The sequence below is a fragment of the Lissotriton helveticus genome, chromosome 2_2 (genome assembly GCF_964261635.1).
Source record: "Lissotriton helveticus chromosome 2_2, aLisHel1.1, whole genome shotgun sequence".
Taxonomy (NCBI): Eukaryota; Metazoa; Chordata; class Amphibia; order Caudata; family Salamandridae; genus Lissotriton; species Lissotriton helveticus.
Window position 1 is genome coordinate 460175626 of NC_136060.1, and position 19331 is coordinate 460194956.

The following is a 19331-nucleotide window of genomic DNA, read 5'->3' on the forward strand; positions in this document are numbered from 1 at the left end:
CGGGGCGTTGAAGGCAAGAGCAATACATTACACTCTCTATATACTACATCTAATATTATATAGTCTGTTTAAAAATGCTGATAACATGAGCTCTTCCAGCAGATCGCGCTACACCCAGGCTTACAAAGGCGGCGTTGCACAGAAGCTAAATAAGAGGGTACAGACCGTGCACTTGTAGGCCCATCAGTACTGTAATATTACACTGGAACTTAGCAGGATTTACAACCGCTCTAGCGGGAAGTGGCGGTAAACAGCTACCTGAGGCTCGCATGCACTACACTTTTGGACTCCACCAGTACAGGTCTAGGCCTCTTGACCATGAAGGAGCCAGAGGGGACGTTTGTCCTCTTACAGCAACAAGCAACCACAGCATTACACTGCGCAAATGCAGGACTGGCAATGTCCGCAGCTGAGCTCCAGAAAAAGCCACAAGCCACACCCCTTCCTTCCCTGTCACTTGTCAGTGCTGCCCACCCCGTCCACCCTCGCCCGTGGCATTAGCGTCTAACTGCACACTGGTGGCGCTAAATGCGTTGAACGTACAATCTTGTGACATTGCATGACATATATATATATATATTTATTAATGACAGTTACACTGATATTTTCCCGAGATGAGTAGGTAAGCGCGTGGTAATATGCGTTAGGGGCATCCTGGTATGTTAGAAAACTGGTATTTTGTGGGGTACTGACGTAGGTGTTTTTAATACGATCTGTTGTGGAGATAATGATGGGTTGTAAAGGGGTGAAATGGGGGGTGATGGTGTGAAATGGGGGGGTGATGGTGTAAAGAAGAGGGGGGTGATGGTGTAAAGAAGAGGGGGGTGATGGTGTAAAGAAGAGGGGGGTGATGGTGTAAAGAAGAGGGGGGTGATGGTGTAAAGAAGAGGGGGGTGATGGTGTAAAGAAGAGGGGGGTGATGGTGTAAAGAAGAGGGGGGTGATGGTGTAAAGAAGAGGGGGGTGATGGTGTAAAGAAGAGGGGGGTGATGGTGTAAAGAAGAGGGGGTGATGGTGTAAAGGAGAGGGGGTGATGGTGTAAAGGAGAGGGGGTGATGGTGTAAAGGAGAGGGCGTGATGGTGTAAAGGGGGGGGTGATGGTGTAAACGGGGGGGTGATGGTGTAAACGGGGGGGTGATGGTGTAAACGGGGGGGTGATGGTGTAAACGGGGGGGTGATGGTGTAAACGGGGGGGTGATGGTGTAAACGGGGGGTGATGGTGTAAACGGGGGGGTGATGGTGTAAACGGGGGGGTGATGGTGTAAACGGGGGGTGATGGTGTAAACGGGGGGTGATGGTGTAAACGGGGGGGTGATGGTGTAAACAGGGGGGGTGATGGTGTAAACAGGGGGGGTGATGGTGTAAACAGGGGGGGTGATGGTGTAAACAGGGGGGGTGATGGTGTAAACAGGGGGGGTGATGGTGTAAACAGGGGGGGTGATGGTGTAAACAGGGGGGGTGATGGTGTAAACAGGGGGGGTGATGGTGTAAACAGGGGGGGTGATGGTGTAAACAGGGGGGGTGATGGTGTAAACAGGGGGGGTGATGGTGTAAACAGGGGGGTGATGGTGTAAACAGGGGGGGTGATGGTGTAAACAGGGGGGGTGATGGTGTAAACAGGGGGGGTGATGGTGTAAACAGGGGGGTGATGGTGTAAACAGGGGGGTGATGGTGTAAACAGGGGGGTGATGGTGTAAACAGGGGGGTGATGGTGTAAACAGGGGGGTGATGGTGTAAACAGGGGGGTGATGGTGTAACAGGGGGGGTGATGGTGTAAACAGGGGGGGTGATGGTGTAAACAGGGGGGGTGATGGTGTAAACAGGGGGGGTGATGGTGTAAACAGGGGGGGTGATGGTGTAAACAGGGGGGTGATGGTGTAAACAGGGGGGGTGATGGTGTAAACAGGGGGGGTGATGGTGTAAACAGGGGGGGTGATGGTGTAAACAGGGGGGGTGATGGTGTAAACAGGGGGGGTGATGGTGTAAACAGGGGGGTGATGGTGTAAACAGGGGGGTGATGGTGTAAACAGGGGGGGTGATGGTGTAACAGGGGGGGTGATGGTGTAACAGGGGGGGTGATGGTGTAACAGGGGGGGTGATGGTGTAACGGGGGGTGATGGTGTAAACGGGGGGTGATGGTGTAAACGGGGGGTGATGGTGTAAACGGGGGGTGATGGTGTAAACAGGGGGTGTAAACTGGGGGGTGATGGTGTAAACAGGGGGGTGATGGTGTAAACAGGGGGGTGATGGTGTAAACAGGGGGGTGATGGTGTAAACAGGGGGGTGATGGTGTAAACAGGGGGGTGATGGTGTAAACAGGGGGGTGATGGTGTAAACAGGGGGGTGATGGTGTAAACAGGGGGGTAATGGTGTAAAGTGGGGGGTAATGGTGTAAAGTGGGGGGTGATGGTGTAAAGTGGGGGGTGATGGTGTAAAGTGGGGGGTGTGGGTGTAAACAGGGGGGAGTGGGTGTAAAGTGGGGTGGGTGGGTGTAAAGGGTGAGTGATGGTGTAAAAAGAGGCGGGTGTCAGAGCAGCGGTGTGGAACTGCGATGCATATTGGCCACAGTGATCGCTACTCACGCGGGCGGTTCTTCTTGAGCGAGTCCAGCCGCTGCTGGCGGGCCCGCATTGTAGCTGAAGGAGAAATTCGCCCCCCGTGCTCCATTGGGGGGCTGTCGGGGCACCGTGGCTGCTTCGGCCGTTGCTCATCCTCCTCAGGCGCCATGGAGCTCTACCGCCCCCTCCCTCCTTCCCTGGTGCGCGCTACCGCCCATCCGCTGTCTGGATCCCTCTGCAGATCCCTGCCTCCGCCCCCGTCCCTCCACAGCGCTCTGCGCAAGCGCAGCCGAGGGGCGGGACCACGAAGAATCTCCTCTGCTCCTTCTCTACCCAATCCCTGTGCGGGATGCGGAAGATTGATACCTGCTGTAGGCCAATAAAGTATTCCTGTGTGATTTACGCGTGAGGACTAAAGATAAAAGAAGGACAGTCAGCGGATGCTCAGGCGCCAATCTTTACATTACAAGGCTATAAGCTGCTCATTGTGAAAAGAGCATGCCCAGTCTTGATGTTAGTTGTAAGAGAGAAGAAAAGGAAGTAATTTGCTAAATATGACAAACCGTTTTCAAAATGAAATAATTGTTTGCTTTTTTAAGATCACGCTTTCACATGTTGAAATTTTAAGACGTTTCCTATGACATGAACGTTTTCCACACGTTTTGTTTTTTTACGTAGTCTGTGTATGTAGTTTAAAAAATTATAAGATGTTTTAACATTTTATGAGAGTTGTGTTCCAGATTCATATATCTCACTTAAAAAAAATCATTTTTTACCGTTCGTTTGACAAATATTATTTGTGGACGGGCTGGATGATCTATGTGTCCCTTTTCTATGTCCATGGTGAAATCTTACTGTGCTGGACCTGCTAGTCTCCTAGGCAACAGCGGAGGGGCGGATAGAGAATGGAAGAGAAAGGCCCCTTTGTGGTTGAAAGGAGGAAGGAGGAAGGAGGGGGTTCTATTTTGGTTCCAGTGATGAGGCAGTCACGGAGTTACAAGAGGAAAAAAAAATAATAATGATCAAGACCAGTAGCACAGCGCTGAACACGTTGTTTTACGAATAGTCTAATCTTTTATGCACCACTGCGCAATAAACGGGCCCCCACAAACAGCAAGGACATCATCCATTTTTTACGAACTAGAACACCTTCTCCCACCTCGCTGCCAAGACCTGGAACACCCTCCCACCAACTTACGGCAGACCCAAGACCTACTGGCCTTCAGAAGACTCTTCAAGACCTGGCTCTTCGATCAGTAGCAGCACCTCCCCCACCAGCCCCCCCCCCCCCCACCCCCCCAGCGCCTTGAGACCCTCACGGGTATGTAGCGCGCTTACCAAATGATTGATTGATTGACATTTAACATCTTTCAATAACGTACCTGTTGCGGGTGTTGCCTTCCTTTCAATGAAATATACCTCTCCATAGATGCCTATTATGGCACCCTCTATTCAAATCTGCACCTAGCTCCAAAAATGTTTTTTGCTTTCTCTTCCTTTTAACGGGATCAACCTCTAAAACATCCAACCTCTAAAACATCCAACCTCTCCTGTTTACAATAAATTGGATGACAGATCCACCTCATCTGCCAAGTGAAGTTACCATTTGGAAGGTCAGCACAATCAGCTTAGACCCAGAGGGAGAAGCAGTCTGGTTTCCCATCTTCCAGCGAGATAAGACCATAGAACCCCATAGAAGGGATTGCTTTAATCAGTTGGATCTACTATTTGAAATCTTCAAACCACCAGTTATATGTTTCTTATTTGTGTGACACCTCTTTGCCAGAGAGCATGTGAGCGCGTAAACCTATTCATAAATTTCCTTTCTTGTGCACTGGCACTGGACCGTGAGCGTTGTAGTACTAACCGGACTTTGGTGTTCCCCGCTGGACCTGTCTCTCTTAGATTAGTTAGATGGCAAAAGTACAAGAGGCAAGAACAAAGTATTTTTGGTAAAGAATGACAGACAATAATCTTTCTTTAAGATTTACTTAAATTAATTAAAATACAGAAATACGCAAGCTGGGCCATCAGGTTAAATTATTAAGTCTTCGATTCAATTTAAAAAAAACTGCAAAACATAGTAGAGTTCTAGACAGTATCCAGCATAGATTGCCTTGAAAGATTGGGGAAGGGTCTCCTTCCAACATACAGCAATCTCGCTGTTGTATAAGGCTTTAGACAAAAGCTTCATTAATTAGTACATGGTTCACGCTCATAACCAACAGAAATTTAGTAACAGCAACAGTTAATAAAGAAATACAGAGGCCGGGTTCACGTGAGGAGACTGGCAAAGAACAGCCGCCTGACCCTTCTTGAGGCGCAAGTAACACGGCTGGAAACAGCCCGACTGGGACCCCAGACATTCATTGAGACAGGCAACTCAGGGCCATTCGCGAGCAGCTCAAACAGATCTCCCTGGAGTCGGCCAAGATGCTGTGGCGCTCCTCCGTGGCCCGAATGTACGGATGGGGCGATAAGAACAGGAGGCTGCTGCACAGTCTGGTCTCTTATCCCCTGGCCAACAGAATAATTCCCGAAGTCCAAGATCCCTCAGGGACCACCCAACACTCATCATCCGCAATTGCACAGGCGTTTGCTGACTACTACACCCAGTTATACTCTGCTGGTGAGCCGGAAGCTATCCTCCCGGATATGCTGAGCCAATTGACGATCCAACTTCCTCACCTCACCAGGGATGAGGTGGCAGGCTTAGACCACCCCTTTACCCCAGAAGAGATACACAACACAATCTCCTTGCTGAAGGCCGGGAAAACGCCAGGGCCCAATGGCTTCCCGCAGGAATACTATGCCGCTTGCCGGGACTTACTAGTTCCCCACCTCACAGACCTCTACCAGCATGTTGCAGAGGTTGGCTTTTTTCCCCCCAGAGACTGACGTGGCGACTATTGTTGTTATTCCCAAGACCCAACCGCCACCCCAGCTTGCGTGGACTACGGCTCAATTTCATTAAGTAATACCAAGATACAAATATATGCCACGATCCTAGCCCAGCGGCTCCATCCCCTTCTTCACAAATTGGTTCACCCAGACTAGTGGGGCTTTATGCCAGCACGCCGCACTAGACACTGCCTAGGATGCCTCTACCTGGCCCTTGCTCACCACTCGCTCCTTACACCCTACCTAGCACACCTCCTTGTTGATTTTGAAAAAGCTTTCGACAGTAGACTGGGGCTACCTGGAGGACGTTTTGAAGATGATGGGCATAGGTCAACAATTCCAACGCTTTGTCCAAGTCCTGTACTCTAACCCCAGAGCCAGGGTACTTACCAATGAGCCCTTTCAGAGGCGTTCCCGATTCAAAGAGGCACAAGGCAGGGGTGTCCCCTCTTGCCCTTCCTATTTGCGTTGGCAATGGAGCCCTTGGCATGCCTTATTCGGTCAGACAACCTGATCCAAGGCTGGGCTTGGGGAAGCCACCACACTGATGAAATCTACAATAATCTTGCTACAGGTGTGGTAGTCCCTTCCACAATGCTGACTATCGCAAGTGTGTAGCTATTGACAAAAATTGTAAGAAGTGTGTGCGCAAAGGTCAATTTGCAAATGTGTGTAGACAACCATTCAGAGAATTGCCACCGTAGATGAGAATGTTAAAGTCACATCTCATGGTACTGGCACCTTTTATGAAGAATGTGTGAAGCTTTTCTACACAAAGATAAGATTTTAATATTTGACGATCCCACTGATGACAAGGGCAGAAGAAATAGATCTAGGTTAGATTTTGTGATTAAAGGAAAATCTGTACAACTTATGGTGGACTCTGGGTCCATGTATACTGTTGTTCCCAAAACAGTGTTTGACATGTTGTGGTCAGCTGTAGTGTTACTTCCCAAAGACATTAACTGTGGGGGTTATCAGGGTCAAACTATAAATCTATTAGGGTATATGAACACTACCATAGAATTTGGGGGTAAATCAGTACAAGGGAAGGTGTACGTTGCTACTGATGGACCTCCCATACTAGGATGGATGCACCAGTATGATTTGTGTATCATCGTTGACCCTAGAGCTCCCACTCAAAAAATTGGTAGTGGAGAACCCTTCTTTGAAAGTATTTTAGAAGAGGCAAAGGATGCATGTAGAGAAAAATTAGGATGCTTTGAGGTTTGTGTCCACAAAATAATATTAAAACCTGAGGCTCACAAGGTACGCAGAATACCTTTAGTAGTCAGGGTGGCAGTGAAATATATATATGCTTAAGGATATGGTGTCTTCAAGTGTAATCGAGCCAGTAGAAAGGTCCATGTGGGTTTCTCCAGTCATTATCACTGGAAAATCTGACGGAAAACTCAGATTTTGCATTGATTTGACATCACTCACTCAAAATGTGGCTGTACAAACCTACCCATTACCCAACATTAACTAGTTGATCTTGGCTTTGAGTGGTGGGACATTTTTCTCTCAGCTAGACTTAAAAAGTGCTTACCATCAGATTAAACTTCATGAACAGTCCAAACCACTCACAGATTTTATCATGATGGATGGCATTTTCAGTGCACTAGAATGCCTTTTGGACTTTGCTCTGCTGAAAGCGTTTTTCAATGCATGATGAGTGTGCTTTTTAAAGATTTATTTATTTTATTTTTAAAATTTCTAAAGCGCACAAATACCTTACGGTGTCTCGGCGCTAGATGTCAATAACGTGTATTTCCAGGATGACATTCTTATATTTGGAGACACCATTGACCATCACAATCGCACCCTCAGGAAGGTGATGCTCAAAATCAAAGAATCTGGTTTAAACCTCAGACTTTAGAAATGTAAATTGTTTGTAGACAAAGTTGAATATCTTGGCTATGAAATCTCTGCCGAAGGTGTAAAACCTAAACAAAACCTTTTAGATGCCATCAGGTTAGCTCCCACACCTTCTGACAAAGATAAATTAGGATCTTTCCTAGGTCTTATTGAGTATTACTCAAAATGTGGCAAAGATTTTTCTGCGAAAACAGAGATTCTTAGGTTATATTTAAGAAAAGGAGCTACTTTTGTGTGGGAATCTCAACAACAGTCATGTTTTGATAATATCGAAAAAGACATTTGTGAGGCAGGCATACTCACCCCTTTTGACACCAAGCTTGAATCCATCCTCACTGTCTATGCTCGTGCCACAGGTCTTGGCGCCATTCTATCTCAGGTCTATAATGGACATGAAAAAACGGTGGCATTCGCATCCATGACACTGACTAATTCTGGAAGGAATTTTTCAGTTATTGAATGCGAAACTTTAGCGGCAGCTTGGGGTTGTGAATATTTTAGAACCTACTAATGGGGTTCCAAAGTTAAGCTAAAATCCGATCACACACCCTTGATTAAAGTGTTATTATCAGGTAGAACCAGTAAATACTCTGCGAGGCTAGCTAGGTTAGCTTCTCGTTTACAAGAATATTGCTACAAGGTTGAGTATGTACAAGGTTGGAGAAATATTCAAGCTGATTGCTCGTCAAGACTTACTCTTGAGTGGGAAGGTGTTGATAAATCATCAGTTATAGAAAAAGAGGCAGAAGGTGCTGTGGCTTCTGTACAAGATGTGCTGAGTGTGTTGAAGCTCAGGCCATCACTGAAAGTGAATGGGTTAAGGAAATATCCTCTGACAACTCAATGCATGAACTCAAACGCTTGATTTTGCAAGGCAGTAGGAGAGAAAGTACAGTGTCTCCTATCAGACCTTTTGTGAAAGTACTGGATGAATTGTCTGTATGCGGCAATTTGTTCATTATGAGAGGAGAATTGTTTGTTCCTCCTTTAGGGTTAAGGAACAAACTCATCCGATTGGCACATGAGGTGCATCTGGGCCAAAGAAGAACAAAGAAATGCTTGAGAGTGAATTGGTGGTGGCCAGGGATGGATGTCGATGTGGATATTTAGGTGGAGAAGTGTGAAATATGCAAAGAAAGTGAAAAGCGTTTAAGAGTGGGAGTGCAAGCAGTCATGGGACAGATAGCAAACCCTGGGCAACCTTGGCATACCATCTGCTTAGATTTAATTGATCCAATGAATGAACTCAAGAGTGATTGTATGTTTGCCATGGTAGTGATTGATGTTCACACCAAATGGTTGAAAGTAAAGTTCATGAAAGAAATCACTACAAAAGCCACAGTGAACACTGTGAAAGAAAATTAGGGTGAAGAGGGTTTACCCTCTGTTTTGATTACTGACAATGGCACCCAACTAACTTCTGTGGAGATGCGAGCATTTTTTAGCTCTTTTGGTATCAAGCACAACCGCACATCACTCTATAATCCACAGGGCAATGGTATGGTTGAGAGGGCAAACCGTCTGATCAAAGGTACCATTCAAATGGCCTTGACTTGTAGGAGTGAGGTAAACGTATTGCTTTCTGAAATGTTGTGGGCGTACCGCTCAAGTTTGCATGGGGTTACCAGTAAAATACCTTTTGAAATGATGCGTGGGAGACTGTCGAACACCAAACTTGTTCCCACTCGGATGAAAGACCTGGTTCTTAAAAGCACTTCAACCAGCACTCCTTCCACGACTCTGAAAGTTGGGAAAAAATCTACAGACGCATTTGCTCAGATGATTGGGTGAAGCTGCATAGTGGAAGATGTAGTGCAGGTTTATCCAAGTTCTTGGGGCCTTACAAAGTGGCACGTACTTTACCTCATGCTGTTGTACTTGACAATGGTGATAAATGGAACTACAGGCGCGTAGTTCTTTATCAGAAAGGTGATGTGGATAATGTTGTTATCAAGCACCATGATCAAAGTGCTATCAATATCTTTATGGCAGTGTCTGACAGTGGTTTGACTAGTCCTTCACATGCACATTCTGGTGCTCGTGGTACTACTCAAGGTGGTGGTGATGCCTTCACTGACTTTGAACGCTGTGTTCCTGTTGCAAGGGAAGTGAGACCTAGAAGAGGTCGACATCCTCCAGGATACCTCAACGATTATATTTGTGATTAATGTTTTAGCATCTTTCACTTTTACTTTCGTAAGATGTGGTTTCACTTTCTTGCTTCTTTCTTTTCTTTCTTTTCCTTCTTTCATCTCTTGTCTCTCTCTTACTTTTCCTCCTTACCTCTCTTATTCTTATGGTTTCCTCTTTTCTCTTCTATTAATTATTGTTGTAAGGAAAGAGGATGTGTTGTAATCACAGCTTACATGTCCTCTCTTTCACTTGAGGAGTGTGGAGCTCTGTGCCTAGTGCGTTCCACATTCCACCTACAGTGGTGGAGTTCTTGGGCGGTCAGTTGGTGACTGTCTGGCTAGGGAAGAGCCACGCTTTCACCACAGGAAGATACTTATATTTAAATAAAGTTTTACCTACCTGCTTCGCCTTTGAAGAGTCGTCCTTTAGTCCTTCCAAGATTACTCTCACCTGAACCTTGATGGTCAGTGCCAGGATAGGCCCATGATGAAGCATGCTACCCTTTGAGTGGATGGGGTCTTTCCGGCCTATTAACAAGAAGACCCAAACACAACAGGTTGGAATCAGTACCTGTCTTTCTGACTTTCCAGCATGGAATATTTGTTGTGATTTTGTAAATTGGAGGATGTATATCCTCCCGTTCCCCTACGTGTGATATGATGACTCTTGCATATTAAAATGTTTTAGATACATAATATGGATCATGTCTATGTTGAGTTAGTAAGTTTCTGTGTAAGATGACTTCTGTTTTTTGGGAATTTCAGTTTATGTTAATGGTTGTGGTTTGCTGAATGCTTTGTGCTACAAGACAGGTTTTGAAAGCTTAAATAATCCACATATAGGTTGTTTTGGGAGTACTTTGTGAGCATTTACTTTCATCTCTATATGAAGTCTAGTTTGCAGTTTGGGGAAACTAGGCTGGAACCTATCTGTTTTGTGTTGTGTAGATACATGCTTGTTGTGCATATTGAAGAGTTGAGGATGTGTGGGAAGAATAGTACCTTTTCCCAATGTTTGTCTCAAAGCCCTAAATTGGGGGAGTTCCGTATTGGGCACGCCTGCATTTTATGGTTAAAAAAAACCTATTTGGAAGAATGCATTCTGCTCTTAGATTAGTGATTTGAGTCCTGTGCGCCTATAATGTATGTGTTCAGCACTGCTGCAGTAATTATCACCTGCATGCACACATGCACTTTTGGAGAGTTTGAAAAGGGACACCGGGTAGGAGGAAGACGAGAATCATATCTGCCTTTCCGATCTGCTTTGCAGTAAAAAAGACCACTTTTCAAAGTGGGTTTTCCACTCACCCGCTCTTTCCTGTTTGAACAAGTGGTGTGATCCTGGGCAAATACATAATTTCACTGGGCCTACTTCTGAGTCATTGTTACATAAAAGAGCACATTCAAACTTGTGAGTTATGGATTGTGCGCTGTGCAAACATTTCTAAAAAAAACTGTACTACAGTGAAATGCATTTGGTAGAGCAGATGTGTGTTGCAGTTTAAGACCACTGCTAAGACCATTTCCCTAGTTGCTAAATTAGAGGCCAGTTCAAGTGCTCAGCAAGCTTGTGAAGGAGAGTTGTGTTCAGGGGTGGCTCTAGGCTCATGGTGGCCCTGGGCAGGGAGCGTAGTTAGGGGGCCCGGAGCATGGAGGCCAGTGAAGAGGGGGGGGGGGGTCAGGGTGTTTGGAAGTGGAACAGAGCCGGAGGCCGCCAAATCCCTGCCAGGGGCCACCACGCAAATATGTATTCATCCTGAGAGGATTATTATATTAAGGATATATATTGGTGTGGAGGCCCCTGGGGTTTGGTGGCCCTGTGCAGGTGCACAGCTTGCACATGCCTAAGGCCGCCCCTGTTGTGTTGGCAGGATGTTGTTTCCCCCGCAGTCTGCAGCGTATTGAGGCCTGCCAGCCCTCACCTACTCAGGTGCTTGACTAGTTATTTACATCGAGGGACCCAGGCCGACTGTCCTAGAGGAGAGAGGAATGCAGCCACCTACAACCTGCTTCTTATCTCTCAGCACTGTGTGAAGCTCACTTGCCCACCCTGACCAACAACCTGGCCGAAGAAAAGACGCTCGCTGTGCTTCTGGTGGCACAAGAGGGTGAGAGTCCATCAGAGCACAGAAGGTGAGTGCTGTATAATCATGGCTTTCAGAGTGTGTTTGTGGGTGTAAAAGAGATCACATGGCTTTTGAGAACAAAATGTTCTAAAACTATTCTGGTCTTTGTTCTTCAGGTAACCATATATACAACCATGATATACTTTAATTTAAAGATGCTCATAGATCATGCAAGTTAAATTGATGGGAAAATGAATTATTTTTTCTTTTACGTTTACCTTATGAAACTTCAACTGATTAATACAAGCAAATGTAGGTTGTGTGTGTAACTAGAGAGAGACAGATTTGTGCACTGGTTTGTGCTTTGGGAATTACTGATTTCTTGATTCATAGTGCCATGAGGTCCTAACCAGCAAATAAAGCACTGTGTGAGAATGCAATAGTTGTCTTAAAAAGCAGCTGCACTTTAGTGATCTTCCATTTCAAGGATTTTGCAGTAGTTTAAAGGTCTTTTTAGAGCTTTTCATTGCTCAAAAGGGTGTAATTTCTGATATTAATATCTTTCTGTGGACTACAGTGCTTAGTTTTACGCATGCAAAAGGAGTTTCTCGTTAATCAAATAGGTGTAATTTCTGATATTTATGTTTCCCTCGTCTTCACTGCCTGATTTTGCTCGAGAGAAAGTGTCACTCATAGTCGTTAAATGTCACTCATTATTACACTGTAATTATGAAAATGTCACACATAAGCAATCTGAAACCTTGGCAGCTATGAGGGCCGGGGCGGTGCAGAAAAGAGGGGATCGTGAGGGACAGTCATGTAGAACGGCGTCACGAGGACCGGAATTAATAACAGTTTATACATCAATTTAAAAACTGTTTCAGTCAAATTGAAAGATAGAAACAATCCAGTTCTTTGCATCAAAAGAGAAAGAAAAAGACCATCTTATAGACTAGAAACCCTGTTTGGTTTGAGGATGACAACACTCGGACACCTTTCGGTAAAGTTCGCGCTATACAAAACTGCATTCAATAAATAAAAAAAAACCTCTCACCATCGATTATTTAATATGGCGTGGCTAGTCCCCTTGCATGGGAGGAACTCTTGAGAATGATCACCCTATGGGTGCAGTCAGAGGCGCAACTAGAGCCAAATTTCGGGAGGGGCTAATAACATCTCGGGGGGTCTAATTCTTCCAGCAATAGGCAGAGTGAAGATGCAGGGGCTCTAAGAAGGGGTGAAAGCACAACAAAGCCTCATTAACTAGTAAGTGTCTTTGAAAGACATGTGAAGTACTCAGGTGCGGCTGTGTGTGTGCCCGGAAAGCTGTCTCAGCACGACTGACACAAACGAAAGGGGGAGGGGGGAGTTGAAGCCCTTGGAGCCCAATGGGCGTTGCGTGCCTGGGTGCAGTAGGTAGGCCACCCAACAAATTAACATGGAGGACCGAGCCTAGGGTCTGGCTTGCAAGGCCGATGTTAGGCATGGGCAGTTGCTCAGGGCCCCGTGCTCAGCACACCAGCATGGGGCCTCGCCCCTATGCTGCAGCTCTGCCAGGCCCACTGAAGGGAGGAGCGTCTCTCTCCTGGGCATCCCAGGCACATTTAGTGCTGGGAGGAATAGAGAAAGGGGCGGGCCCCCTTCTCCCCTGGACCCAGCAGCCCCAAACCATAGCTTCGAGCCCAGTATACAATTAGCAGTTTGGCCTGTAATTGGTGATCCTATCCCGACTGCCCACTCAGAGGCACACAGCACAGCATGATGCCAATTGTCCTGCATTTTGACACCCCGGCATTTTCAAAGGACAATCAACTCTCATTCAGCCCATTATGAACCGTGAAAGGGTCAGCTTGTCAGTGGCAGGCAGGGAGGCGTTGCCGCACAGGTGGGGTCCTGCCCCTTGCAGATTCAGAAGCACCTTCAGCATTTATGATGAAAACTGGCTTGAATGAGTGATTGAAACCAATTATTTTTGCAGTTTTATACAGCACAAACGTGGCTGAAGATATTGAAGTGCTTTACAAGAGCAATGGCTACTTTACACAAGGACACATTCCTGGGAGATTAAGTGATTTGCTCAGAATCACTGTTAATGTTGAGCCGATGCTGTGACTCAAACCTGGTTCCCCAGCCTGCAGCTCTGGACTAATTCCACATTCTGTCTCCTCCTCTACCCCAGTGGCATAAGGCAGACCCTCACAGCCCCTGCGGCGGCCCCCAAGCTATAGGGGCACCGCCTCAGCACAGTTATCTGGCCCGAGAGCTCCTGAAATACATGATTCAGATTCACCTGGGGTTTGCTGGTTCAGATGGATTTCTCACCCTAATTGTTTTTCTTTTCATCTCTGTTCTCACCAAAGTAGTCTTTTCTGGGGTTCTGGGGTGTTAATATTTACTTTTTTCAGAACTACCCATGTCATATCCACATCCCTATGATTCTGGTCGAAGTAGTGGTGGGTTAGTTTGGTACTATTCCATTTGCAGTGTTGATATGCACCTTAATTGTCCAGGTAGTCATTCCCACATAGAATAGGTCACATGGGCACGTGATCAAGTATACAACATTCACACTGTTGCAATTGGTAAGTAACTTAAGGACCCACAGCCTCCCTGTTTTTATGTCTTTTTCTTTTGTTGCCTTTGTGAACTGACCAAAGATACAATTACCACAGAGGTAGTGGCCCACAGGTGGTTGGCTATCCCAGAGCACTGTCAGTGGTGGGATGTTTGAGGGTGTTTTTTTGGTATGTACCAGTTCATCACACAGGTTGGTGTTTCTCTTAAATGCAAAGAGTGGGAGGGACCATTGTTTTGTGCCCCCATTTAAGATCCTCAATTTTTCCTGATGTTGTCCTGAACTTTGTTTGTGATAGGTGTATATGTGGTTACATATACAACTCTATTTGTATCTGGTTTTTGGTAGGTTTTCAGTAGCGCATCTCTGTTATCATTCCTCGCTTGCTTCTTTGCCTTTTTTACAGGCTTTTTGGATAATGCCAGGCCAAGAATTTTCTTCCAAGTCGGTGGCCTGTGTTTCAAATGTTTCCAATGAGGAACTATTGCGTTTGACCCATAAGAATTGACCCACGGGTGTATTCTGACGTAATCTTGGGTTGAAACTCTCATACAGGAGTAAGCTGTTCTTATCGGTAGCTTTGTTGTGAACTCTCATGCTGATGTCCTCCTGGTCAATAGCAATCACCAGGACGAAGAACACTCCTCCCTGTTGACACACAGTGTGTGTGAATCTCAAATGTCTATATCTGGTGTTGACCCATTTTGCAAACTCCATGGAGAGCTGTTCATCACCGTGCCATACTATTAATACATCATCGGTGTATCTGCGCCACTGTTTGATGTGGTCTTTATATGGGTGTCCCTGGGTGAATATATGGTCTGCCTCAAAGTGGTGAACATATAGGCAGGCCGTTCTTGGGGCAAACGGAATAATACCAAACTAATACACCACTATCTTGACCAGAATCATAGGGATGTGGATATGATATGGGTAGTGCTGGAAAAAGTAAATATTACCACCCCAGACGCCCAGAAAAGACTACTTGTGCGTGAACAGAGATGGGTGTACCGGGTGAGAACATGGGAAAAGACTGAATGAAGATATCCCATGGTTACAACTGACATAAAGACATAACACCTAAGAAGAGAACTTCCCCTACATACAACCTCAGTGCCCTAATTAAAAAAGTGACTATGGAGCTGTTATTCAATCAACCAGCAAGCTCATAAGAAACTAAGAGAGAATATGTAACCCTTTAGGGTAATATAGCTTCTTACTGAATAGAAAAACAATTAGGGCGATAAATCCATGTGAACCAGCAACCCTACGTGGGTCTGAATCATGTATTTCTTGTTTGCTATGATTTCGAGCAAATTAAAAATGGTCCTAATTATTATACCATAAACAGTTGGTTCATGGAATATACACCTCTTGGCCTTTGCATGTGGCTTTCAGTAATGAAAGCACGCAAATGGCCAAAGACGGCATCATGTCCCGCCTTTTCTTTTAACGTTAACTCCCCTGGCCTAGGGGGCTCGGGAGCGAGCAGCGGTGCGCATTGTACCAGCTGCATACCTTCCTTAACGTGTTCTTGGCTCATGTTCCTAAGTAAACAAACATGCATAAATTAAAAATTTGATGCAATGAATATTATCCCACCAAGCGTTTCTGTGCCTCGTAGGCTCAATAGTAAAGGAGGAGGTCGGGGATTGAAATACCACCTTGATTCTTCCTCCCGCGTAGCTTTTTCCACGCTATCTTTATGCCTTTCAAAGCCCAAATAAACCTGTTAATTTCACCTTAATTTTTTTAATCCACTGGGTATTAAAATCCAATGGAATAGCATTAAAAATAAAGGACAATTTGGGCAGGATAGGCATTTTTATGATAATAGACCTACCCATAGATGAAAGAGGTAAACCACTCCAAGATCGTAACAACTTTCTTGTCTCCTTCACTTTTAAGTCAAAGTTTACTCGAGCAATCTCGTCAATATTTTTGGGAATTTCTATCCCCAGGTATTTAATTCTGTTGTTTGTGGCTACTGTTAATGATTGAGAGTTCCATTGCATTGTTTCTGTTTTCTGATGATTAACCTGATAACCGGAGATCTCACCAAAATCATTTAACAGCTTTGTAATGATGGGGAGAGACATGTTTAGGTCACTTGTTTACACCATGAGATCATCTGCGTATAAACCCACTTTCTTAACCCATCCTCTAAAGTTAAAAGGGATATCATTTTCGATTTTTTTTATTAGGTTAACTAGAGGCTCTATATAAAGATTGAATAAATGAGGGGAGAGAGGGCGGCGTCACCTTGTGCCTCTTTTAATTTAGATTTCTTTAGTTAGATTGCCATTTATGAGTATTTTTACCACCGGGGCGGCATATATATTCGTTACTGCTCTTATATAATTATCGCCTAATCCAGAGTGAAATATTACTCTAGGCAAAAACACCCAATTCACTCAGTCAAATGCCTTTGCAGCGTCAAATGTAAGGACCACGAGTGGGATGTTTTCTTGAATGGCAATATCATTGGCACCAATTAGCTGGTGTGTAAGATCGTGCATTTGTCTCCCCTTAATGAAGCCTTTTTGGTCTTCGTGTATTAATTTATTGGTAATACCACTTTCACTATTGTATGAAGCGCTGCGCATTGGACCGGCAGCCCTAGCAAGGCGCTCGATGTACGTTCTCCCTGATTGGTAGACTTTGTGAGCGGTATAATAGTGCGCGACAGACAGGCAGCATGAGAAAGACGCTTGATGCATGCTCTCGCTGATTGGTAGACCGTGCATGTGATGTAATGGTGCTTCTTACAGTGCGGTGTCTTGCTCAAGCTGAAATCTTGAGCAAGCAGACCATTGTATATGTATCATATGCTGATCTGGTAAAGTTATCTGTATTCTATAGTTAGTGTTCACCGCACTAGCACCATATCTTGTTGGTGCATTGTGATGCAATTGTAGAACCTTCATATGTATAAATGTGATGTCACGGAATGTTGTGGTTGGATTTTGCCAGTCGCTCTGCTTGTTAGCCACGCTTGTTGCCAGCTGCTTGCAGGCCTCTATAATCAACAAACTTTTACTTATGCTGTGAGGACCATCTAATTTCCACTACAATTTGGCGACGAGTTATTCCAATACACCGGAAGATTAATTTATGAGGCCTGCGACAGCCAAAGCTTCTTTAAGGTACCATTCAACATTAAAGGAAGACCAGGGAAAATCGATAAAGCATACAGTTATTTGTGCCAGTAGCATACAACCGTTAACGGCTCCTGTTACTCGTGAGCCACATCTTATTCTGTGACATGCAGCCGGTGTCTAAGTATGAGGCACTATGCACACAGAGCACAAATAAGGTGACGTGCGTGACTCCATTTTAAATAAGGCATTTTCTTTTAGAAGTGCGATTGAGCATTCAATCAGTTTCTCTTTAATGGCGTATACGTCACAGCGATTTAAAAAGCTGATTAAAAGGTATTCACCTTTCAACTATATTTTAAAACAGATAACTGACACATGTTTCTTCCTCACGATAAAACTATCATTACGCTTATTATTTTAAAGGACATTTTCTGTGCTATAAAAATATATTAAGTAAGAACTTTAATATATCTTATTAGACTTTTACTTGTACTTCTAAAACAATAGTATTTCAAGAGTAGCAAAGAGTTCATGCAAGGAACAACATTTTTGTTTACAAAGTGAAAGTAATAAATTGGATACTAAAATTTAGTTCAAAGTAAAGAAAGAGAAAGACTGTGATTATAAAGAAACAATGGCACAAAATCCAAACATAAGCACATCTGCTGTATTTTTGACAGAACCAGGCAAGCCATAAATGAGATGGAAAAATTGGCTACGTTCATTTGAAAATTATCTTGTTGCTTTTGATGGAAAAAGATATGAACCAGAAAGAAAGAAAGCAATAATGTTTGGTTTGCTTGGAGCAGCTGGACAGGGAATATTTGACAGCTAGCCTGAATTTGAGAGTCCTCCTGGACAGTTCATACCATTGGATGAGTATCGGGAAGCTATAAAAAGATTGGAAAAACAATTTGGAGAAGAACCCAATATAATGATCGGAAGACATCGTTTTTGCATGAGAAAAAAGTTAGAGACTGAAACTATTGAAGAATATATTGCATGTTTAAGAGTGTTAGCCACCAAATGTGAATTCTAATGATATAGTTGACACTTACATACGAGACCAATTTGTCTTTCACTTTTTTGAAAAAAAAATTCAAGAAAGGTTATTAGCATTCAGGAATCCCACACTTCACAGGCGTATAGATATTGCGAAAGGAATTGAACGTTCATTAGAATCTTCAAAAGTACTTTAATCAGAAAACTATCAGAAAGCTAATGTTTTTTCTTTACTGGAGAGAAGAAAGGTAGAAGTTAAAAATGAGAAGAGAAATAAAGTAGTTAGTTTTATGGAATCTAAATGTATTGTTTGTTTCAGATGTGGATCAAAAAGTTACAAATCAGACTATTTGGGATGTCCAGCTAAGGGGAAGAAATTTGCAACATGTTTAAAAATTGGGCATTTTGCAACTGCATGCAGCAATGTTAAACATATGCAATTCCAAAAAGTTAAACTAAGTAATATTGATGAAGAAATATGTTCCAATATTGTTTTGACTGCTGAAGAAAAAAACAGTAAAATTAAAGGACCACTTGGAGTAGCATTTATAGGAACAGTAGAGTTAAAAATGATGGCAGATTCAGTATCACCAATCACAATAATTTCTGATAACATTTATGAAGAGTTTTGGCCAAGTGTAAAGTTACTAGCAACTTTCAGAGAATACGATATTAACATACTAGGCTATTTCCAGGATATATTAACTATTAAATTAGGTCTGTGTCAACCAAAATATATGTTGCAGAATGGGGAAGAAATATTGTTGGTTGGAAAGATTTGGCAAGTCTAGGAATTATTTTAATATCTGGAGCTGATGTCCCAATTATTCTGGGTGACCTTGACAATGCTAATGTACATATTTCTACAGTAAGGAATGATTTAGAAGAAGTTTAAAAAATATGATTCACTTTTTGAAGACCGCATTGGTTGTGTGAATGGTTTTGAACATTCAATAAAGAATTTAAAAAATCCCATTCCAGTAAAACATAAAGTAAGGGATGTCCTATTATCTGTCAGGAGTGATTTGCGGAAATTACTGAATAAGTTAGTAGATACAGGAGTCATTGAACAAACAGACTCAGCAGAGTGGGTTTCCGCTATTGTGATTATTTTAAAAA

The 19331-nt window shown here is 44.0% G+C and overlaps 1 protein-coding gene across 5 annotated transcripts in view; it reads right to left on the minus strand.

Moving 5' to 3' along the window:
* PANK2 (pantothenate kinase 2) overlaps positions 1 to 2836 on the minus strand; it is a 47816-nt gene extending 44980 nt beyond the window's left edge. Inside the window, exon 1 of one of the 5 annotated variants that reach the window (XM_078678694.1) lies at positions 2582 to 2836. In XM_078678694.1, coding sequence (XP_078534820.1) covers positions 2582 to 2726 — 145 coding nt within the window. In that variant the 5' untranslated portion in view covers positions 2727 to 2836. The remainder of the gene's footprint in view (positions 1 to 2581) is intronic. The other 4 variants (XM_078678698.1, XM_078678696.1, XM_078678697.1 and 1 more) reach the window with 4 other exon arrangements.
* Between the last annotated feature and the right edge of the window lie 16495 nt (positions 2837 to 19331).